We start from the raw sequence: 25,363 nt of genomic DNA on the forward strand, positions 1-25,363 counted from the left end.
TCATGCCGCCATTGCAACTTCCGAAACTGGAACAACTACTCTAGTTGGAGAAGACACCGACTTGTTGGTTCTTTTCTTGTTCTATATGAACCCAGAAAACAAAACTTTGTTCTTCCGGTCTAACGACAAAGTTCGAGTTTATAACATTAATGAGCTCAAACTTCTGCTCTCACTTGCTGTTCATCCATGCTATTTGGTGTGGGGGAAAAGTTGTTCCAGAAGATTGTCGAGGGGGACAAAGACCTAGTTTCGTGTGCAGTTCGTTTTGAGAGTGTCGGAGAAACATCTTACACTATTGAACAATATGGAAACAAAGCAATGGCGTTACTCTTTGGTGACAAGTTTTGTTACTCCAGAACGGCTACCCCCGACTGCGTCAGCGACGAAATTCCACTCATTGAGGTGTAACTATCAAATCAGAGTTTGGTGCGGCCAGGAGAAAGACGGAGGCTCACGCCCAAACCCAAACCCAAACTGACGGTTGTACATTGTAACTGTCAAACGGCGTGAACGAGGCGATGTACTTGACGAGGGTATGGATTACCCTGCACAGCAGCATGTGGACCATGCCAAGTGGATTTCTGTGAGAACCACTGGGACCAGACATTGAATCCGATGATGACGTTGACGTGTAGAATACATAGGTATATGTGCCTGTTGCACTAGGTTAATTAATGCTGGTCCTAATGTTTATGTCATTCCTCCACAACATCCATTAGCCCAAGGGCACAACCACTTGGAGGCTCACGCCCAAACCTCATGTGGAACCTCAACTTCTGGCAGAGAAACGAAAACTTATCGGGGGATTGAGCGCCTCCAACACAATCTGACTGGGACCCCCGTACCTTTTATACGTGGTTGCGCCCTTGGTAAAGCTACTTGAAAATGAGCATCAATTGGTTGCTGACGTAATTCGATGTCGTTTCTAATTCATGAACATGTCAATTTGAAAATTATGTGTTAATTTCAACTTAATCGGCATATATATGTTTATTTTGGGTCACATACGTCATCCCTACCCTATGGTGACGTCATATAACATTGAAATGTGCTTATTTGGTATTCTGGCATCATGTTCCTAAATTGAAGTATAAGGAGGTTTTGAGTACATTGAAGCCTTTGGGGTCCGCCATTATGGAATTATGCAAATTAACCCCTTTCCCGGGGTCCGATTTTGGGAGACTTTTTTTCTGGAGATGTCAGTAACCTATAGAGCGACTTAACAAAGCAAAAAAACATTTTGTTGCAATTTTTTGAGGTTATATTGACCCGACTACATACCAGATTTTGGAGAGATTACAAATAAGAGACGCAAAATAATAGAACAGCAGGTAAAGATTTACTTTTCCACAAATATATTATCACGATCCAAAAATTACAAATCAAAAGAAAAAAAGAAAAGAAAAAAAGCTGGATTGGATTGGCATTAAAGACATGTTGTGGTCCTCCTCGACAATCTCTTTGTCACTGCCAACCTTTGTGGTCCTCGGAATCACCACAACCTTTGTTGTTGTTGTTGTTTGTGTTCACCACCAACTTTGGTTGTTGTTGTTGTCGTAGTCCACTTCATGTAACACCTATTAACAAGAAAAAAACGAAAGCTCAAATTGGATTGGGCATTAAACAACATTACATAGAACATACATCAAACAAAAAACAAACAAAAATAAAAACAAACAAAAATACACTAAAGGAACAACAAAAAAACATATCAAACAAACAAAGAAGAAACATAACATAGAACAAAGAAACTAAAAACAAACATGATAAAAACTTCAATAATAAATTGAACAAACATGGAACAAACACAACCTTGTTGTGGTCCTCCTCGACAACGTCTTTGTTGTTGTGTCCACTGCCAACCTTTGTGGTCCTCGGCATCACCACAACCTTTGTTGTTTGTTGTTGTTTGTTGTTGTTTGTTGTTGTGTCCACCACCAACTTTTGTTGCCGTTGTTGTTGTTATTGTCAACTTCGTCTTACACCTATTAACAATAAAAAAAGAAAGCTTAATTGGATTGGGCATAAAACAACATTACATAGAACAAACACAGAACAAACAAACAACAAACAAACATATCAAACAGAAGAAACAGAACATTGTAGAACAAACAAACTAAAAACAAACATGAAAAATGATACCAAACACAACCTTGTTCTTTGTTGTTTTCTTCACTGCCAACCTTTCTGGTCCTCGGCTCTACCACAACCTTTTTGTTTTTTTGTTGTGTCCATCACCAACTTTGGTTGTTGTTGTTGTTGTCGTAGTCCACTTCCTGTTACACCTATTAACAAGAAAAAAAGAAAGCTTAAATTGGATTGGGCATTAAACAACATTACATAGAACAAACAAACAGTAAAAACAAACAACAAACAAAAAACGTAGAACAAACAAACAATAAACAAACAAAGGAGAAACGTAGCATAGAACAAACAAACACGAAAAAACTTCAACGATAAATTGAACAACCTTGTTGTGGTCTTCCTCGACAACCTATTTGTTGTTGTGTCCACTGCCAACCTTTGTCGTCCTCCACACCACCACAACCTTTGTTGTTGTTGTTGTTTTTGTTGTTGTGTCCATCACCAACTTTGGTTGTTGTTGTTGTTGTCGTAGTCCACTTCCTGTTACACCTATTAACAAGAAAAAAAGAAAGCTTAAATTGGATTGGGCATTAAACATGAACTAACATACCAAACAAACAACAAACAAACATATCAAACAAACAAAGAACAAACAATCTAAAAACAAACATGAAAAAACTTCAACGATAAATTGAACAAACATGGAACAAACACAACCTTGTTGTGGTCGTCCTCGACAACGTCTTTGTTGTTGTGTCCACTGCCAACCTTTGTGGTCCTCGGCATCACCACAACCTTTGTTGTTGTTGTTGTTTGTATCCACCACCAACTTTGGTTGTCATAGTCCACTTCACCTATTAACAAGAAAAAAAAAGAAAGCTCAAATTGGATTGGGCATTAAACAACATTACATAAAACAAATAAACAACAAACAAACATTGCCAACCTTTGTGGTCCTATGCATCACCACAACCTTTGTTGTTGCTGTTGTTGTTGTTGTTTGTGTCCACCACCAACTTGGTTGTTGTTGTCGTAGTCCACTTCATGTAACACCTATTAACAAGAAAAAAACGAAAGCTCAAATTGGATTGGGCATTAAACAACATTACATAGAACATACATCAAACAAAAAACAAACAAAAATACACTAAAGGAACAACAAAAAAACATATCAAACAAACAAAGAAGAAACATAACATAGAACAAAGAAACTAAAAACAAACATGATAAAAACTTCAATATTAAATTGAACAAACATGGAACAAACACAACCTTGTTGTGGTCCTCCTCGACAACGTCTTTGTTGTTGTGTCCACTGCCAACCTTTGTGGTCCTCGGCATCACCACAACCTTTGTTGTTTGTTGTTGTTTGTTGTTGTGTCCACCACCAACTTTTGTTGCCGTTGTTGTTGTTATTGTCAACTTCGTCTTACACCTATTAACAATAAAAAAAGAAAGCTTAATTGGATTGGGCATAAAACAACATTACATAGAACAAACACAGAACAAACAAACAACAAACAAACATATCAAACAGAAGAAACAGAACATTGTAGAACAAACAAACTAAAAACAAACATGAAAAATGATACCAAACACAACCTTGTTCTTTGTTGTTTTCTTCACTGCCAACCTTTCTGGTCCTCGGCTCTACCACAACCTTTGTTGTTGTTTTTGTTGTTGTGTCCATCACCAACTTTGGTTGTTGTTGTTGTTGTCGTAGTCCACTTCCTGTTACACCTATTAACAAGAAAAAAAGAAAGCTTAAATTGGATTGGGCATTAAACAACATTACATAGAACAAACAAACAGTAAAAACAAACAACAAACAAAAAACGTAGAACAAACAAACAATAAACAAACAAAGGAGAAACGTAGCATAGAACAAACAAACACGAAAAAACTTCAACGATAAATTGAACAACCTTGTTGTGGTCTTCCTCGACAACCTATTTGTTGTTGTGTCCACTGCCAACCTTTGTCGTCCTCCACACCACCACAACCTTTGTTGTTGTTGTTGTTTTTGTTGTTGTGTCCATCACCAACTTTGGTTGTTGTTGTTGTTGTTGTCGTAGTCCACTTCCTGTTACACCTATTAACAAGAAAAAAAGAAAGCTTAAATTGGATTGGGCATTAAACATGAACTAACATACCAAACAAACAACAAACAAACATATCAAACAAACAAAGAACAAACAATCTAAAAACAAACATGAAAAAACTTCAACGATAAATTGAACAAACATGGAACAAACACAACCTTGTTGTGGTCGTCCTCGACAACGTCTTTGTTGTTGTGTCCACTGCCAACCTTTGTGGTCCTCGGCATCACCACAACCTTTGTTGTTGTTGTTGTTTGTATCCACCACCAACTTTGGTTGTCATAGTCCACTTCACCTATTAACAAGAAAAAAAAAGAAAGCTCAAATTGGATTGGGCATTAAACAACATTACATAAAACAAATAAACAACAAACAAACATTGCCAACCTTTGTGGTCCTATGCATCACCACAACCTTTGTTGTTGCTGTTGTTGTTGTTGTTTGTGTCCACCACCAACTTGGTTGTTGTTGTCGTAGTCCACTTCATGTAACACCTATTAACAAGAAAAAAACGAAAGCTCAAATTGGATTGGGCATTAAACAACATTACATAGAACATACATCAAACAAAAAACAAACAAAAATACACTAAAGGAACAACAAAAAAACATATCAAACAAACAAAGAAGAAACATAACATAGAACAAAGAAACTAAAAACAAACATGATAAAAACTACAATATTAAATTGAACAAACATGGAACAAACACAACCTTGTTGTGGTCCTCCTCGACAACGTCTTTGTTGTTGTGTCCACTGCCAACCTTTGTGGTCCTCGGCATCACCACAACCTTTGTTGTTTGTTGTTGTTTGTTGTTGTTTGTTGTTGTGTCCACCACCAACTTTTGTTGCCGTTGTTGTTGTTATTGTCAACTTCGTCTTACACCTATTAACAATAAAAAAAGAAAGCTTAATTGGATTGGGCATAAAACAACATTACATAGAACAAACACAGAACAAACAAACAACAAACAAACATATCAAACAGAAGAAACAGAACATTGTAGAACAAACAAACTAAAAACAAACATGAAAAATGATACCAAACACAACCTTGTTCTTTGTTGTTTTCTTCACTGCCAACCTTTCTGGTCCTCGGCTCTACCACAACCTTTTTGTTTTTTTGTTGTGTCCATCACCAACTTTGGTTGTTGTTGTTGTTGTCGTAGTCCACTTCCTGTTACACCTATTAACAAGAAAAAAAGAAAGCTTAAATTGGATTGGGCATTAAACAACATTACATAGAACAAACAAACAGTAAAAACAAACAACAAACAAAAAACGTAGAACAAACAAACAATAAACAAACAAAGGAGAAACGTAGCATAGAACAAACAAACACGAAAAAACTTCAACGATAAATTGAACAACCTTGTTGTGGTCTTCCTCGACAACCTATTTGTTGTTGTGTCCACTGCCAACCTTTGTCGTCCTCCACACCACCACAACCTTTGTTGTTGTTGTTGTTTTTGTTGTTGTGTCCATCACCAACTTTGGTTGTTGTTGTTGTTGTTGTCGTAGTCCACTTCCTGTTACACCTATTAACAAGAAAAAAAGAAAGCTTAAATTGGATTGGGCATTAAACATGAACTAACATACCAAACAAACAACAAACAAACATATCAAACAAACAAAGAACAAACAATCTAAAAACAAACATGAAAAAACTTCAACGATAAATTGAACAAACATGGAACAAACACAACCTTGTTGTGGTCGTCCTCGACAACGTCTTTGTTGTTGTGTCCACTGCCAACCTTTGTGGTCCTCGGCATCACCACAACCTTTGTTGTTGTTGTTGTTTGTATCCACCACCAACTTTGGTTGTCATAGTCCACTTCACCTATTAACAAGAAAAAAAAAGAAAGCTCAAATTGGATTGGGCATTAAACAACATTACATAAAACAAATAAACAACAAACAAACATTGCCAACCTTTGTGGTCCTATGCATCACCACAACCTTTGTTGTTGCTGTTGTTGTTGTTGTTTGTGTCCACCACCAACTTGGTTGTTGTTGTCGTAGTCCACTTCATGTAACACCTATTAACAAGAAAAAAACGAAAGCTCAAATTGGATTGGGCATTAAACAACATTACATAGAACATACATCAAACAAAAAACAAACAAAAATACACTAAAGGAACAACAAAAAAACATATCAAACAAACAAAGAAGAAACATAACATAGAACAAAGAAACTAAAAACAAACATGATAAAAACTTCAATATTAAATTGAACAAACATGGAACAAACACAACCTTGTTGTGGTCCTCCTCGACAACGTCTTTGTTGTTGTGTCCACTGCCAACCTTTGTGGTCCTCGGCATCACCACAACCTTTGTTGTTTGTTGTTGTTTGTTGTTGTGTCCACCACCAACTTTTGTTGCCGTTGTTGTTGTTATTGTCAACTTCGTCTTACACCTATTAACAATAAAAAAAGAAAGCTTAATTGGATTGGGCATAAAACAACATTACATAGAACAAACACAGAACAAACAAACAACAAACAAACATATCAAACAGAAGAAACAGAACATTGTAGAACAAACAAACTAAAAACAAACATGAAAAATGATACCAAACACAACCTTGTTCTTTGTTGTTTTCTTCACTGCCAACCTTTCTGGTCCTCGGCTCTACCACAACCTTTTTGTTTTTTTGTTGTGTCCATCACCAACTTTGGTTGTTGTTGTTGTTGTCGTAGTCCACTTCCTGTTACACCTATTAACAAGAAAAAAAGAAAGCTTAAATTGGATTGGGCATTAAACAACATTACATAGAACAAACAAACAGTAAAAACAAACAACAAACAAAAAACGTAGAACAAACAAACAATAAACAAACAAAGGAGAAACGTAGCATAGAACAAACAAACACGAAAAAACTTCAACGATAAATTGAACAACCTTGTTGTGGTCTTCCTCGACAACCTATTTGTTGTTGTGTCCACTGCCAACCTTTGTCGTCCTCCACACCACCACAACCTTTGTTGTTGTTGTTGTTTTTGTTGTTGTGTCCATCACCAACTTTGGTTGTTGTTGTTGTTGTTGTCGTAGTCCACTTCCTGTTACACCTATTAACAAGAAAAAAAGAAAGCTTAAATTGGATTGGGCATTAAACATGAACTAACATACCAAACAAACAACAAACAAACATATCAAACAAACAAAGAACAAACAATCTAAAAACAAACATGAAAAAACTTCAACGATAAATTGAACAAACATGGAACAAACACAACCTTGTTGTGGTCGTCCTCGACAACGTCTTTGTTGTTGTGTCCACTGCCAACCTTTGTGGTCCTCGGCATCACCACAACCTTTGTTGTTGTTGTTGTTTGTATCCACCACCAACTTTGGTTGTCATAGTCCACTTCACCTATTAACAAGAAAAAAAAAGAAAGCTCAAATTGGATTGGGCATTAAACAACATTACATAAAACAAATAAACAACAAACAAACATTGCCAACCTTTGTGGTCCTATGCATCACCACAACCTTTGTTGTTGCTGTTGTTGTTGTTGTTTGTGTCCACCACCAACTTGGTTGTTGTTGTCGTAGTCCACTTCATGTAACACCTATTAACAAGAAAAAAACGAAAGCTCAAATTGGATTGGGCATTAAACAACATTACATAGAACATACATCAAACAAAAAACAAACAAAAATACACTAAAGGAACAACAAAAAAACATATCAAACAAACAAAGAAGAAACATAACATAGAACAAAGAAACTAAAAACAAACATGATAAAAACTTCAATATTAAATTGAACAAACATGGAACAAACACAACCTTGTTGTGGTCCTCCTCGACAACGTCTTTGTTGTTGTGTCCACTGCCAACCTTTGTGGTCCTCGGCATCACCACAACCTTTGTTGTTTGTTGTTGTTTGTTGTTGTGTCCACCACCAACTTTTGTTGCCGTTGTTGTTGTTATTGTCAACTTCGTCTTACACCTATTAACAATAAAAAAAGAAAGCTTAATTGGATTGGGCATAAAACAACATTACATAGAACAAACACAGAACAAACAAACAACAAACAAACATATCAAACAGAAGAAACAGAACATTGTAGAACAAACAAACTAAAAACAAACATGAAAAATGATACCAAACACAACCTTGTTCTTTGTTGTTTTCTTCACTGCCAACCTTTCTGGTCCTCGGCTCTACCACAACCTTTGTTGTTGTTTTTGTTGTTGTGTCCATCACCAACTTTGGTTGTTGTTGTTGTTGTCGTAGTCCACTTCCTGTTACACCTATTAACAAGAAAAAAAGAAAGCTTAAATTGGATTGGGCATTAAACAACATTACATAGAACAAACAAACAGTAAAAACAAACAACAAACAAAAAACGTAGAACAAACAAACAATAAACAAACAAAGGAGAAACGTAGCATAGAACAAACAAACACGAAAAAACTTCAACGATAAATTGAACAACCTTGTTGTGGTCTTCCTCGACAACCTATTTGTTGTTGTGTCCACTGCCAACCTTTGTCGTCCTCCACACCACCACAACCTTTGTTGTTGTTGTTGTTTTTGTTGTTGTGTCCATCACCAACTTTGGTTGTTGTTGTTGTTGTTGTCGTAGTCCACTTCCTGTTACACCTATTAACAAGAAAAAAAGAAAGCTTAAATTGGATTGGGCATTAAACATGAACTAACATACCAAACAAACAACAAACAAACATATCAAACAAACAAAGAACAAACAATCTAAAAACAAACATGAAAAAACTTCAACGATAAATTGAACAAACATGGAACAAACACAACCTTGTTGTGGTCGTCCTCGACAACGTCTTTGTTGTTGTGTCCACTGCCAACCTTTGTGGTCCTCGGCATCACCACAACCTTTGTTGTTGTTGTTGTTTGTATCCACCACCAACTTTGGTTGTCATAGTCCACTTCACCTATTAACAAGAAAAAAAAAGAAAGCTCAAATTGGATTGGGCATTAAACAACATTACATAAAACAAATAAACAACAAACAAACATTGCCAACCTTTGTGGTCCTATGCATCACCACAACCTTTGTTGTTGCTGTTGTTGTTGTTGTTTGTGTCCACCACCAACTTGGTTGTTGTTGTCGTAGTCCACTTCATGTAACACCTATTAACAAGAAAAAAACGAAAGCTCAAATTGGATTGGGCATTAAACAACATTACATAGAACATACATCAAACAAAAAACAAACAAAAATACACTAAAGGAACAACAAAAAAACATATCAAACAAACAAAGAAGAAACATAACATAGAACAAAGAAACTAAAAACAAACATGATAAAAACTTCAATATTAAATTGAACAAACATGGAACAAACACAACCTTGTTGTGGTCCTCCTCGACAACGTCTTTGTTGTTGTGTCCACTGCCAACCTTTGTGGTCCTCGGCATCACCACAACCTTTGTTGTTTGTTGTTGTTTGTTGTTGTGTCCACCACCAACTTTTGTTGCCGTTGTTGTTGTTATTGTCAACTTCGTCTTACACCTATTAACAATAAAAAAAGAAAGCTTAATTGGATTGGGCATAAAACAACATTACATAGAACAAACACAGAACAAACAAACAACAAACAAACATATCAAACAGAAGAAACAGAACATTGTAGAACAAACAAACTAAAAACAAACATGAAAAATGATACCAAACACAACCTTGTTCTTTGTTGTTTTCTTCACTGCCAACCTTTCTGGTCCTCGGCTCTACCACAACCTTTGTTGTTGTTTTTGTTGTTGTGTCCATCACCAACTTTGGTTGTTGTTGTTGTTGTCGTAGTCCACTTCCTGTTACACCTATTAACAAGAAAAAAAGAAAGCTTAAATTGGATTGGGCATTAAACAACATTACATAGAACAAACAAACAATAAACAAACAAAGGAGAAACGTAGCATAGAACAAACAAACACGAAAAAACTTCAACGATAAATTGAACAACCTTGTTGTGGTCTTCCTCGACAACCTATTTGTTGTTGTGTCCACTGCCAACCTTTGTCGTCCTCCACACCACCACAACCTTTGTTGTTGTTGTTGTTTTTGTTGTTGTGTCCATCACCAACTTTGGTTGTTGTTGTTGTTGTTGTCGTAGTCCACTTCCTGTTACACCTATTAACAAGAAAAAAAGAAAGCTTAAATTGGATTGGGCATTAAACATGAACTAACATACCAAACAAACAACAAACAAACATATCAAACAAACAAAGAACAAACAATCTAAAAACAAACATGAAAAAACTTCAACGATAAATTGAACAAACATGGAACAAACACAACCTTGTTGTGGTCGTCCTCGACAACGTCTTTGTTGTTGTGTCCACTGCCAACCTTTGTGGTCCTCGGCATCACCACAACCTTTGTTGTTGTTTGTATCCACCACCAACTTTGGTTGTCATAGTCCACTTCACCTATTAACAAGAAAAAAAAAGAAAGCTCAAATTGGATTGGGCATTAAACAACATTACATAAAACAAATAAACAACAAACAAACATTGCCAACCTTTGTGGTCCTATGCATCACCACAACCTTTGTTGTTGCTGTTGTTGTTGTTGTTTGTGTCCACCACCAACTTGGTTGTTGTTGTCGTAGTCCACTTCATGTAACACCTATTAACAAGAAAAAAACGAAAGCTCAAATTGGATTGGGCATTAAACAACATTACATAGAACATACATCAAACAAAAAACAAACAAAAATACACTAAAGGAACAACAAAAAAACATATCAAACAAACAAAGAAGAAACATAACATAGAACAAAGAAACTAAAAACAAACATGATAAAAACTTCAATATTAAATTGAACAAACATGGAACAAACACAACCTTGTTGTGGTCCTCCTCGACAACGTCTTTGTTGTTGTGTCCACTGCCAACCTTTGTGGTCCTCGGCATCACCACAACCTTTGTTGTTTGTTGTTGTTTCTTGTTGTTTGTTGTTGTGTCCACCACCAACTTTTGTTGCCGTTGTTGTTGTTATTGTCAACTTCGTCTTACACCTATTAACAATAAAAAAAGAAAGCTTAATTGGATTGGGCATAAAACAACATTACATAGAACAAACACAGAACAAACAAACAACAAACAAACATATCAAACAGAAGAAACAGAACATTGTAGAACAAACAAACTAAAAACAAACATGAAAAATGATACCAAACACAACCTTGTTCTTTGTTGTTTTCTTCACTGCCAACCTTTCTGGTCCTCGGCTCTACCACAACCTTTGTTGTTGTTTTTGTTGTTGTGTCCATCACCAACTTTGGTTGTTGTTGTTGTTGTCGTAGTCCACTTCCTGTTACACCTATTAACAAGAAAAAAAGAAAGCTTAAATTGGATTGGGCATTAAACAACATTACATAGAACAAACAAACAATAAACAAACAAAGGAGAAACGTAGCATAGAACAAACAAACACGAAAAAACTTCAACGATAAATTGAACAACCTTGTTGTGGTCTTCCTCGACAACCTATTTGTTGTTGTGTCCACTGCCAACCTTTGTCGTCCTCCACACCACCACAACCTTTGTTGTTGTTGTTGTTTTTGTTGTTGTGTCCATCACCAACTTTGGTTGTTGTTGTTGTTGTTGTCGTAGTCCACTTCCTGTTACACCTATTAACAAGAAAAAAAGAAAGCTTAAATTGGATTGGGCATTAAACATGAACTAACATACCAAACAAACAACAAACAAACATATCAAACAAACAAAGAACAAACAATCTAAAAACAAACATGAAAAAACTTCAACGATAAATTGAACAAACATGGAACAAACACAACCTTGTTGTGGTCGTCCTCGACAACGTCTTTGTTGTTGTGTCCACTGCCAACCTTTGTGGTCCTCGGCATCACCACAACCTTTGTTGTTGTTTGTATCCACCACCAACTTTGGTTGTCATAGTCCACTTCACCTATTAACAAGAAAAAAAAAGAAAGCTCAAATTGGATTGGGCATTAAACAACATTACATAAAACAAATAAACAACAAACATTGCCAACCTTTGTGGTCCTATGCATCACCACAACCTTTGTTGTTGCTGTTGTTGTTGTTGTTTGTGTCCACCACCAACTTGGTTGTTGTTGTCGTAGTCCACTTCATGTAACACCTATTAACAAGAAAAAAACGAAAGCTCAAATTGGATTGGGCATTAAACAACATTACATAGAACATACATCAAACAAAAAACAAACAAAAATACACTAAAGGAACAACAAAAAAACATATCAAACAAACAAAGAAGAAACATAACATAGAACAAAGAAACTAAAAACAAACATGATAAAAACTTCAATATTAAATTGAACAAACATGGAACAAACACAACCTTGTTGTGGTCCTCCTCGACAACGTCTTTGTTGTTGTGTCCACTGCCAACCTTTGTGGTCCTCGGCATCACCACAACCTTTGTTGTTTGTTGTTGTTTGTTGTTGTTTGTTGTTGTGTCCACCACCAACTTTTGTTGCCGTTGTTGTTGTTATTGTCAACTTCGTCTTACACCTATTAACAATAAAAAAAGAAAGCTTAATTGGATTGGGCATAAAACAACATTACATAGAACAAACACAGAACAAACAAACAACAAACAAACATATCAAACAGAAGAAACAGAACATTGTAGAACAAACAAACTAAAAACAAACATGAAAAATGATACCAAACACAACCTTGTTCTTTGTTGTTTTCTTCACTGCCAACCTTTCTGGTCCTCGGCTCTACCACAACCTTTGTTGTTGTTTTTGTTGTTGTGTCCATCACCAACTTTGGTTGTTGTTGTTGTTGTCGTAGTCCACTTCCTGTTACACCTATTAACAAGAAAAAAAGAAAGCTTAAATTGGATTGGGCATTAAACAACATTACATAGAACAAACAAACAATAAACAAACAAAGGAGAAACGTAGCATAGAACAAACAAACACGAAAAAACTTCAACGATAAATTGAACAACCTTGTTGTGGTCTTCCTCGACAACCTATTTGTTGTTGTGTCCACTGCCAACCTTTGTCGTCCTCCACACCACCACAACCTTTGTTGTTGTTGTTGTTTTTGTTGTTGTGTCCATCACCAACTTTGGTTGTTGTTGTTGTTGTTGTCGTAGTCCACTTCCTGTTACACCTATTAACAAGAAAAAAAGAAAGCTTAAATTGGATTGGGCATTAAACATGAACTAACATACCAAACAAACAACAAACAAACATATCAAACAAACAAAGAACAAACAATCTAAAAACAAACATGAAAAAACTTCAACGATAAATTGAACAAACATGGAACAAACACAACCTTGTTGTGGTCGTCCTCGACAACGTCTTTGTTGTTGTGTCCACTGCCAACCTTTGTGGTCCTCGGCATCACCACAACCTTTGTTGTTGTTGTTGTTTGTATCCACCACCAACTTTGGTTGTCATAGTCCACTTCACCTATTAACAAGAAAAAAAAAGAAAGCTCAAATTGGATTGGGCATTAAACAACATTACATAAAACAAATAAACAACAAACAAACATTGCCAACCTTTGTGGTCCTATGCATCACCACAACCTTTGTTGTTGCTGTTGTTGTTGTTGTTTGTGTCCACCACCAACTTGGTTGTTGTTGTCGTAGTCCACTTCATGTAACACCTATTAACAAGAAAAAAACGAAAGCTCAAATTGGATTGGGCATTAAACAACATTACATAGAACATACATCAAACAAAAAACAAACAAAAATACACTAAAGGAACAACAAAAAAACATATCAAACAAACAAAGAAGAAACATAACATAGAACAAAGAAACTAAAAACAAACATGATAAAAACTTCAATATTAAATTGAACAAACATGGAACAAACACAACCTTGTTGTGGTCCTCCTCGACAACGTCTTTGTTGTTGTGTCCACTGCCAACCTTTGTGGTCCTCGGCATCACCACAACCTTTGTTGTTTGTTGTTGTTTGTTGTTGTGTCCACCACCAACTTTTGTTGCCGTTGTTGTTGTTATTGTCAACTTCGTCTTACACCTATTAACAATAAAAAAAGAAAGCTTAATTGGATTGGGCATAAAACAACATTACATAGAACATACATCAAACAAAAAACAAACAAAAATACACTAAAGGAACAACAAAAAAACATATCAAACAAACAAAGAAGAAACATAACATAGAACAAAGAAACTAAAAACAAACATGATAAAAACTTCAATATTAAATTGAACAAACATGGAACAAACACAACCTTGTTGTGGTCCTCCTCGACAACGTCTTTGTTGTTGTGTCCACTGCCAACCTTTGTGGTCCTCGGCATCACCACAACCTTTGTTGTTTGTTGTTGTGTCCACCACCAACTTTTGTTGCCGTTGTTGTTGTTATTGTCAACTTCGTCTTACACCTATTAACAATAAAAAAAGAAAGCTTAATTGGATTGGGCATAAAACAACATTACATAGAACAAACACAGAACAAACAAACAACAAACAAACATATCAAACAGAAGAAACAGAACATTGTAGAACAAACAAACTAAAAACAAACATGAAAAATGATACCAAACACAACCTTGTTCTTTGTTGTTTTCTTCACTGCCAACCTTTCTGGTCCTCGGCTCTACCACAACCTTTTTGTTTTTTTGTTGTGTCCATCACCAACTTTGGTTGTTGTTGTTGTTGTCGTAGTCCACTTCCTGTTACACCTATTAACAAGAAAAAAAGAAAGCTTAAATTGGATTGGGCATTAAACAACATTACATAGAACAAACAAACAGTAAAAACAAACAACAAACAAAAAACGTAGAACAAACAAACAATAAACAAACAAAGGAGAAACGTAGCATAGAACAAACAAACACGAAAAAACTTCAACGATAAATTGAACAACCTTGTTGTGGTCTTCCTCGACAACCTATTTGTTGTTGTGTCCACTGCCAACCTTTGTCGTCCTCCACACCACCACAACCTTTGTTGTTGTTGTTGTTTTTGTTGTTGTGTCCATCACCAACTTTGGTTGTTGTTGTTGTTGTTGTCGTAGTCCACTTCCTGTTACACCTATTAACAAGAAAAAAAGAAAGCTTAAATTGGATTGGGCATTAAACATGAACTAACATACCAAACAAACAACAAACAAACATATCAAACAAACAAAGAACAAACAATCTAAAAACAAACATGAAAAAACTTCAACGATAAATTGAACAAACATGGAACAAACACAACCTTGTTGTGGTCGTCCTCGACAACGTCTTTGTTGTTGTGTCCACTGCCAACCTTTGTGGTCCTCGGCATCACCACAACCTTTGTTGTTGTTGTTGTTTGTATCCACCACCAACTTTGGTTGTCATAGTCCACTTCACCTATTAACAAGAAAAAAAAAGAAAGCTCAAATTGGATTGGGCATTAAACAACATTACATAAAACAAATAAACAACAAACAAACATTGCCAACCTTTGTGGTCCTATGCATCACCACAACCTTTGTTGTTGCTGTTGTTGTTGTTGTTTGTGTCCACCACCAACTTGGTTGTTGTTGTCGTAGTCCACTTCATGTAACACCTATTAACAAGAAAAAAACGAAAGCTCAAATTGGATTGGGCATTAAACAACATTACATAGAACATACATCAAACAAAAAACAAACAAAAATACACTAAAGGAACAACAAAAAAACATATCAAACAAACAAAGAAGAAACATAACATAGAACAAAGAAACTAAAAACAAACATGATAAAAACTTCAATATTAAATTGAACAAACATGGAACAAACACAACCTTGTTGTGGTCCTCCTCGACAACGTCTTTGTTGTTGTGTCCACTGCCAACCTTTGTGGTCCTCGGCATCACCACAACCTTTGTTGTTTGTTGTTGTTTGTTGTTGTGTCCACCACCAACTTTTGTTGCCGTTGTTGTTGTTATTGTCAACTTCGTCTTACACCTATTAACAATAAAAAAAGAAAGCTTAATTGGATTGGGCATAAAACAACATTACATAGAACAAACACAGAACAAACAAACAACAAACAAACATATCAAACAGAAGAAACAGAACATTGTAGAACAAACAAACTAAAAACAAACATGAAAAATGATACCAAACACAACCTTGTTCTTTGTTGTTTTCTTCACTGCCAACCTTTCTGGTCCTCGGCTCTACCACAACCTTTGTTGTTGTTTTTGTTGTTGTGTCCATCACCAACTTTGGTTGTTGTTGTTGTTGTCGTAGTCCACTTCCTGTTACACCTATTAACAAGAAAAAAAGAAAGCTTAAATTGGATTGGGCATTAAACAACATTACATAGAACAAACAAACAGTAAAAACAAACAACAAACAAAAAACGTAGAACAAACAAACAATAAACAAACAAAGGAGAAACGTAGCATAGAACAAACAAACACGAAAAAACTTCAACGATAAATTGAACAACCTTGTTGTGGTCTTCCTCGACAACCTATTTGTTGTTGTGTCCACTGCCAACCTTTGTCGTCCTCCACACCACCACAACCTTTGTTGTTGTTGTTGTTTTTGTTGTTGTGTCCATCACCAACTTTGGTTGTTGTTGTTGTTGTTGTCGTAGTCCACTTCCTGTTACACCTATTAACAAGAAAAAAAGAAAGCTTAAATTGGATTGGGCATTAAACATGAACTAACATACCAAACAAACAACAAACAAACATATCAAACAAACAAAGAACAAACAATCTAAAAACAAACATGAAAAAACTTCAACGATAAATTGAACAAACATGGAACAAACACAACCTTGTTGTGGTCGTCCTCGACAACGTCTTTGTTGTTGTGTCCACTGCCAACCTTTGTGGTCCTCGGCATCACCACAACCTTTGTTGTTGTTGTTGTTTGTATCCACCACCAACTTTGGTTGTCATAGTCCACTTCACCTATTAACAAGAAAAAAAAAGAAAGCTCAAATTGGATTGGGCATTAAACAACATTACATAAAACAAATAAACAACAAACAAACATTGCCAACCTTTGTGGTCCTATGCATCACCACAACCTTTGTTGTTGCTGTTGTTGTTGTTGTTTGTGTCCACCACCAACTTGGTTGTTGTTGTCGTAGTCCACTTCATGTAACACCTATTAACAAGAAAAAAACGAAAGCTCAAATTGGATTGGGCATTAAACAACATTACATAGAACATACATCAAACAAAAAACAAACAAAAATACACTAAAGGAACAACAAAAAAACATATCAAACAAACAAAGAAGAAACATAACATAGAACAAAGAAACTAAAAACAAACATGATAAAAACTTCAATATTAAATTGAACAAACATGGAACAAACACAACCTTGTTGTGGTCCTCCTCGACAACGTCTTTGTTGTTGTGTCCACTGCCAACCTTTGTGGTCCTCGGCATCACCACAACCTTTGTTGTTTGTTGTTGTTTGTTGTTGTTTGTTGTTGTGTCCACCACCAACTTTTGTTGCCGTTGTTGTTGTTATTGTCAACTTCGTCTTACACCTATTAACAATAAAAAAAGAAAGCTTAATTGGATTGGGCATAAAACAACATTACATAGAACAAACACAGAACAAACAAACAACAAACAAACATATCAAACAGAAGAAACAGAACATTGTAGAACAAACAAACTAAAAACAAACATGAAAAATGATACCAAACACAACCTTGTTCTTTGTTGTTTTGTTCACTGCCAACCTTTCTGGTCCTCGGCTCTACCACAACCTTTGTTGTTGTTTTTGTTGTTGTGTCCATCACCAACTTTGGTTGTTGTTGTTGTTGTCGTAGTCCACTTCCTGTTACACCTATTAACAAGAAAAAAAGAAAGCTTAAATTGGATTGGGCATTAAACAACATTACATAGAACAAACAAACAATAAACAAACAAAGGAGAAACGTAGCATAGAACAAACAAACACGAAAAAACTTCAACGATAAATTGAACAACCTTGTTGTGGTCTTCCTCGACAACCTATTTGTTGTTGTGTCCACTGCCAACCTTTGTCGTCCTCCACACCACCACAACCTTTGTTGCTGTTGTTGTTTTTGTTGTTGTGTCCATCACCAACTTTGGTTGTTGTTGTTGTTGTTGTCGTAGTCCACTTCCTGTTACACCTATTAACAAGAAAAAAAGAAAGCTTAAATTGGATTGGGCATTAAACATGAACTAACATACCAAACAAACAACAAACAAACATATCAAACAAACAAAGAACAAACAATCTAAAAACAAACATGATAAAAACTTCAATATTAAATTGAACAAACATGGAACAAACACAACCTTGTTGTGGTCCTCCTCGACAACGTCTTTGTTGTTGTGTCCACTTCCAACCTTTGTGGTCCTCGGCATCACCACAACCTTTGTTGTTTGTTGTTGTTTGTTGTTGTTTGTTGTTGTGTCCACCACCAACTTTTGTTGCCGTTGTTGTTGTCAACTTCGTCTTACACCTATTAACAATAAAAAAAGAAAGCTTAATTGGATTGGGCATAAAACAACATTACATAGAACAAACACAGAACAAACAAACAACAAACAAACATATCAAACAGAAGAAACAGAACATTGTAGAACAAACAAACTAAAAACAAACATGAAAAATGATACCAAACACAACCTTGTTCTTTGTTGTTTTGTTCACTGCCAACCTTTCTGGTCCTCGGCTCTACCACAACCTTTGTTGTTGTTTTTGTTGTTGTGTCCATCACCAACTTTGGTTGTTGTTGTGTCCATCACCAACTTTGGTTGTTGTTGTTGTTGTCGTAGTCCACTTCCTGTTACACCTATTAACAAGAAAAAAAGAAAGCTTAAATTGGATTGGGCATTAAACAACATTACATAGAACAAACAAACAGTAAAAACAAACAACAAACAAAAAACGTAGAACAAACAAACAATAAACAAACAAAGGAGAAACGTAGCATAGAACAAACAAACACGAAAAAACTTCAACGATAAATTGAACAACCTTGTTGTGGTCTTCCTCGACAACCTATTTGTTGTTGTGTCCACTGCCAACCTTTGTCGTCCTCCACACCACCACAACCTTTGTTGTTGTTGTTATTGTTTTTGTTGTGGTGTCCATCACCAACTTTGGTTGTTGTTGTTGTTGTTGTCGTAGTCCACTTCCTGTTACACCTATTAACAAGAAAAAAAGAAAGCTTAAATTGGATTGGGCATTAAACAACATTACATAGAATAAACAAACCAAACAAACATTGAACTAACATACCAAACAAACAACAAACAAACATATCAAACAAACAAAGAACAAACAATCTAAAAACAAACATGAAAAAACTTCAACGATAAATTGAACAAACATGGAACAAACACAACCTTGTTGTGGTCGTCCTCGACAACGTCTTTGTTGTTGTGTCCACTGCCAACCTTTGTGGTCCTCGGGCATCACCACAACCTTTGTTGTTGTTGTTGTTTGTATCCACCACCAACTTCGGTTGTCATAGTCCACTTCATGTAACACCTATTAACAAGAAAAAAAAAGAAAGCTCAAATTGGATTGGGCATTAAACAACATTACATAAAACAAATAAACAACAAACAAACATTGCCAACCTTTGTGGTCCTATGCATCACCACAACCTTTGTTGTTTTTGTTGTTGTTGTTGTTGTTGTTTGTGTCCACCACCAACTTGGTTGTTGTTGTCGTAGTCCACTTCATGTAACACCTATTAACAAGAAAAGAACGAAAGCTCAAATTGGATTGGGCATTAAACAACATTACATAGAACATACATCAAACAAAAAACAAACAAAAATACACTAAAGGAACAACAAAAAAACATATCAAACAAACAAAGAAGAAACATAACATAGAACAAAGAAACTAAAAACAAACATGATAAAAACTTCAATAATAAATTGAACAAACATGGAACAAACACAACCTTGTTGTGGTCCTCCTCGACAACGTCTTTGTTGTTGTGTCCACTGCCAACCTTTGTGGTCCTCGGCATCACCACAACCTTTGTTGTTGTTTGTTGTTGTGTCCACCACCAACTTTTGTTGCCGTTGTTGTTGTTATTGTCAACTTCGTCTTACACCTATTAACAATAAAAAAAGAAAGCTTAATTGGATTGGGCATAAAACAACATTACATAGAACAAACACAGAACAAACAAACAACAAACAAACATATCAAACAGAGAAGAAACAGAACATTGTAGAACAAACAAACTAAAAACAAACATGAAAAATGATACCAAACACAACCTTGTTCTTTGTTGTTTTCTTCACTGCCAACCTTTCTGGTCCTCGGCTCTACCACAACCTTTGTTGTTGTTTTTGTTGTTGTGTCCATAACCAACTTTGGTTGTTGTTGTTGTTGTCGTAGTCCACTTCCTGTTACACCTATTAACAAGAAAAAAAGAAAGCTTAAATTGGATTGGGCATTAAACAACATTACATAGAACAAACAAACAGTAAAAACAAACAACAAACAAAAAACGTATAACAAACAAACAATAAACAAACAAAGGAGAAACGTAGCATAGAACAAACAAACACGAAAAAACGATAAATTGAACAACCTTGTTGTGGTCTTCCTCGACAACCTGTTTGTTGTTGTGTCCACTGCCAACCTTTGTCGTCCTCCACACCACCACAACCTTTGTTGTTGTTGTTGTTTTTGTTGTTGTGTCCATCACCAACTTTGGTTGTTGTTGTTGTTGTTGTCGTAGTCCACTTCCTGTTACACCTATTAACAAGAAAAAAAGAAAGCTTGGATTGGGCATTAAACAACATTACATAGAATAAACAAACCAAACAAACATTGAACTAACATACCAAACAAACAACAAACAAACATATCAAACAAACAAAGAACAAACAATCTAAAAACAAACATGAAAAAACTTCAACGATAAATTGAACAAACATGGAACAAACACAACCTTGTTGTGGTCGTCCTCGACAACGTCTTTGTTGTTGTGTCCACTGCCAACCTTTGTGGTCCTCGGCATCACCACAACCTTTGTTGTTGTTGTTGTTTGTATCCACCACCAACTTCGGTTGTCATAGTCCACTTCATGTAACACCTCTTAACAAGAAAAAAAAAGAAAGCTCAAATTGGATTGGGCATTAAACAACATTACGTAAAACAAATAAACAACAAACAAACATTGCCAACCTTTGTGGTCCTATGCATCACCACAACCTTTGTTGTTGTTGTTGTTGTTTGTGTCCACCACCAACTTGGTTGTTGTTGTCGTAGTCCACTTCATGTAACACCTATTAACAAGAAAAAAACGAAAGCTCAAATTGGATTGGGCATTAAACAACATTACATAGAACATACATCAAACAAAAAACAAACAAAAATACACTAAAGGAACAACAAAAAAACATATCAAACAAACAAAGAAGAAACATAACATAGAACAAAGAAACTAAAAGCAAACATGATAAAAACTTCAATATTAAATTGAACAAACATGGAACAAACACAACCTTGTTGTGGTCCTCCTCGACAACGTCTTTGTTGTTGTGTCCACTGCCAACCTTTGTGGTCCTCGGCATCACCACAACCTTTGTTGTTTGTTGTTGTTGTGTCCACCACCAACTTTTGTTGCCGTTGTTGTTGTTATTGTCAACTTCGTCTTACACCTATTAACAATAAAAAAAGAAAGCTTAATTGGATTGGGCATAAAACAACATTACATAGAACATACATCAAACAAAAAACAAACAAAAATACACTAAAGGAACAACAAAAAAACATATCAAACAAACAAAGAAGAAACATAACATAGAACAAAGAAACTAAAAACAAACATGATAAAAACTTCAATATTAAATTGAACAAACATGGAACAAACACAACCTTGTTGTGGTCCTCCTCGACAACGTCTTTGTTGTTGTGTCCACTGCCAACCTTTGTGGTCCTCGGCATCACCACAACCTTTGTTGTTTGTTGTTGTTTGTTGTTGTGTCCACCACCAACTTTTGTTGCCGTTGTTGTTGTTATTGTCAACTTCGTCTTACACCTATTAACAATAAAAAAAGAAAGCTTAATTGGATTGGGCATAAAACAACATTACATAGAACAAACACAGAACAAACAAACAACAAACAAACATATCAAACAGAAGAAACAGAACATTGTAGAACAAACAAACTAAAAACAAACATGAAAAATGATACCAAACACAACCTTGTTCTTTGTTGTTTTGTTCACTGCCAACCTTTCTGGTCCTCGGCTCTACCACAACCTTTGTTGTTGTTTTTGTTGTTGTGTCCATCACCAACTTTGGTTGTTGTTGTGTCCATCACCAACTTTGGTTGTTGTTGTTGTTGTCGTAGTCCACTTCCTGTTACACCTATTAACAAGAAAAAAAGAAAGCTTAAATTGGATTGGGCATTAAACAACATTACATAGAACAAACAAACAGTAAAAACAAACAACAAACAAAAAACGTAGAACAAACAAACAATAAACAAACAAAGGAGAAACGTAGCATAGAACAAACAAACACGAAAAAACTTCAACGATAAATTGAACAACCTTGTTGTGGTCTTCCTCGACAACCTATTTGTTGTTGTGTCCACTGCCAACCTTTGTCGTCCTCCACACCACCACAACCTTTGTTGTTGTTGTTGTTGTTGTGGTGTCCATCACCAACTTTGGTTGTTGTTGTTGTTGTTGTCGTAGTCCACTTCCTGTTACACCTATTAACAAGAAAAAAAGAAAGCTTAAATTGGATTGGGCATTAAACAACATTACATAGAATAAACAAACCAAACAAACATTGAACTAACATACCAAACAAACAACAAACAAACATATCAAACAAACAAAGAACAAACAATCTAAAAACAAACATGAAAAAACTTCAACGATAAATTGAACAAACATGGAACAAACACAACCTTGTTGTGGTCGTCCTCGACAACGTCTTTGTTGTTGTGTCCACTGCCAACCTTTGTGGTCCTCGGCATCACCACAACCTTTGTTGTTGTTGTTGTTTGTATCCACCACCAACTTCGGTTGTCATAGTCCACTTCATGTAACACCTATTAACAAGAAAAAAAAAGAAAGCTCAAATTGGATTGGGCATTAAACAACATTACATAAAACAAATAAACAACAAACAAACATTGCCAACCTTTGTGGTCCTATGCATCACCACAACCTTTGTTGTTTTTGTTGTTGTTGTTGTTTGTGTCCACCACCAACTTGGTTGTTGTTGTCGTAGTCCACTTCCTGTTACCTATTAACAAGAAAAAAAGAAAGCTTAAATTGGATTGGGCATTAAACAACATTATATGAAACAAACAAACAGTAAAAACAAACAACAAACAAAAAACGTAGAACAAACAAACAATAAACAAACAAAGGAGAAACGTAGCATAGAACAAACACGAAAAAACTTCAACGATAAATTGAACAACTTTGTTGTGGTCTTCCTCGACAACCTATTTGTTGTTGTGTCCACTGCCAACCTTTGTCGTCCTCCACACCACCACAACCTTTGTTGTTGTTGTTGTTTATGTTGTTGTGTCCACCACCAACTTTGGTTGTTGTTGTCGTAGTCCACTTCCTGTTACACCTATTAACAAGAAAAAAACGAAAGCTCAAATTGGATTGGGCATTAAACAACATTACATAGAACATACATCAAACAAAAAACAAACAAAAATACACTAAAGGAACAACAAAAAAACATATCAAACAAACAAAGAAGAAACATAACATAGAACAAAGAAACTAAAAACAAACATGATAAAAACTTCAATAATAAATTGAACAAATATGGAACAAACACAACCTTGTTGTGGTCCTCCTCGACAACGTTTGTTGTTGTGTCCACTGCCAACCTTTGTGGTCCTCGGCATCACCACAACCTTTGTTGTTGTTTGTTGTTGTGTCCACCACCAACTTTTGTTGCCGTTGTTGTTGTTATTGTCAACTTCGTCTTACACCTATTAACAATAAAAAAAGAAGGCTTAATTGGATTGGGCATAAAACAACATTACATAGAACAAACACAGAACAAACAAACAACAAAGAAACATATCAAACAGAAGAAACAGAACATTGTAGAACAAACAAACTAAAAACAAACATGAAAAATGATACCAAACACAACCTTGTTCTTTGTTGTTTTGTTCACTGCAAAACTTTCTGGTCCTCGGCTCTACCACAACCTTTGTTGTTGTTTTTGTTGTTGTGTCCATCACCAACTTTGGTTGTTGTTGTTGTTGTTGTCGTAGTCCACTTCCTGTTACCTATTAACAAGAAAAAAAGAAAGCTTAAATTGGATTGGGCATTAAACAACATTATATAAAACAAACAAACAGTAAAAACAAACAACAAACAAAACGTAGAACAAACAAACAATAAACAAACAAAGGAGAAACGTAGCATAGAACAAACACGAAAAAACTTCAACGATAAATTGAACAACTTTGTTGTGGTCTTCCTCGACAACCTATTTGTTGTTGTGTCCACTGCCAACCTTTGTCGTCCTCCACACCACCACAACCTTTGTTGTTGTTGTTGTTTTTGTTGTTGTGTCCACCACCAACTTTGGTTGTTGTTGTTGTCGTAGTCCACTTCCTGTTACACCTATTAACAAGAAAAAAACGAAAGCTCAAATTGGATTGGGCATTAAACAACATTACATAGAACATACATCAAACAAAAAACAAACAAAAATACACTAAAGGAACAACAAAAAAACATATCAAACAAACAAAGAAGAAACATAACATAGAACAAAGAAACTAAAAACAAACATGATAAAAACTTCAATAATAAATTGAACAAACATGGAACAAACACAACCTTGTTGTGGTCCTCCTCGACAACGTTTGTTGTTGTGTCCACTGCCAACCTTTGTGGTCCTCGGCATCACCACAACCTTTGTTGTTGTTGTTGTTTGTTGTTGTGTCCACCACCAACTTTTGTTGCCGTTGTTGTTGTTATTGTCAACTTCGTCTTACACCTATTAACAATAAAAAAAGAAAGCTTAATTGGATTGGGCATAAAACAACATTACATAGAACAAACACAGAACAAACAAACAACAAACAAACATATCAAACAGAGAAGAAACAGAACATTGTAGAACAAACAAACTAAAAACAAACATGAAAAATGATACCAAACACAACCTTGTTCTTTGTTGCTTTCTTCACTGCCAACCTTTCTGGTCCTCGGCTCTACCACAACCTTTGTTGT

General features: G+C 35.6%; 1 protein-coding gene across 2 annotated transcripts in view; it reads right to left on the reverse strand.

Annotated features, from left to right (window-relative positions):
- Positions 1–1,338: 1,338 nt before the first annotated feature.
- The window catches only part of LOC139976266 (uncharacterized), a 29,126-nt gene continuing 5,101 nt past the window's right edge, over positions 1,339–25,363 (reverse strand). Inside the window, exons 3-7 of one of the 2 annotated variants that reach the window (XM_071984908.1) lie at positions 24,968–25,127; positions 24,639–24,748; positions 24,270–24,408; positions 23,949–24,102; positions 19,684–20,532 (exon numbers count right to left, since the gene is read on the reverse strand). In XM_071984908.1, the coding sequence (XP_071841009.1) occupies positions 24,086–24,102; positions 24,270–24,408; positions 24,639–24,748; positions 24,968–25,034 (333 nt within the window). In that variant the 5' untranslated portion in view covers positions 25,035–25,127 and the 3' untranslated portion in view covers positions 19,684–20,532; positions 23,949–24,085. Of the gene's footprint in view, positions 1,578–19,683; positions 20,533–23,948; positions 24,103–24,269; positions 24,409–24,638; positions 24,749–24,967; positions 25,128–25,363 lie in introns of those variants that run through there. The other variant, XM_071984911.1, reaches the window with a different exon arrangement.

Source organism: Apostichopus japonicus, chromosome 11 (genome assembly GCF_037975245.1).
Source record: "Apostichopus japonicus isolate 1M-3 chromosome 11, ASM3797524v1, whole genome shotgun sequence".
Lineage (NCBI taxonomy): Eukaryota > Metazoa > Echinodermata > Holothuroidea > Aspidochirotida > Stichopodidae > Apostichopus > Apostichopus japonicus.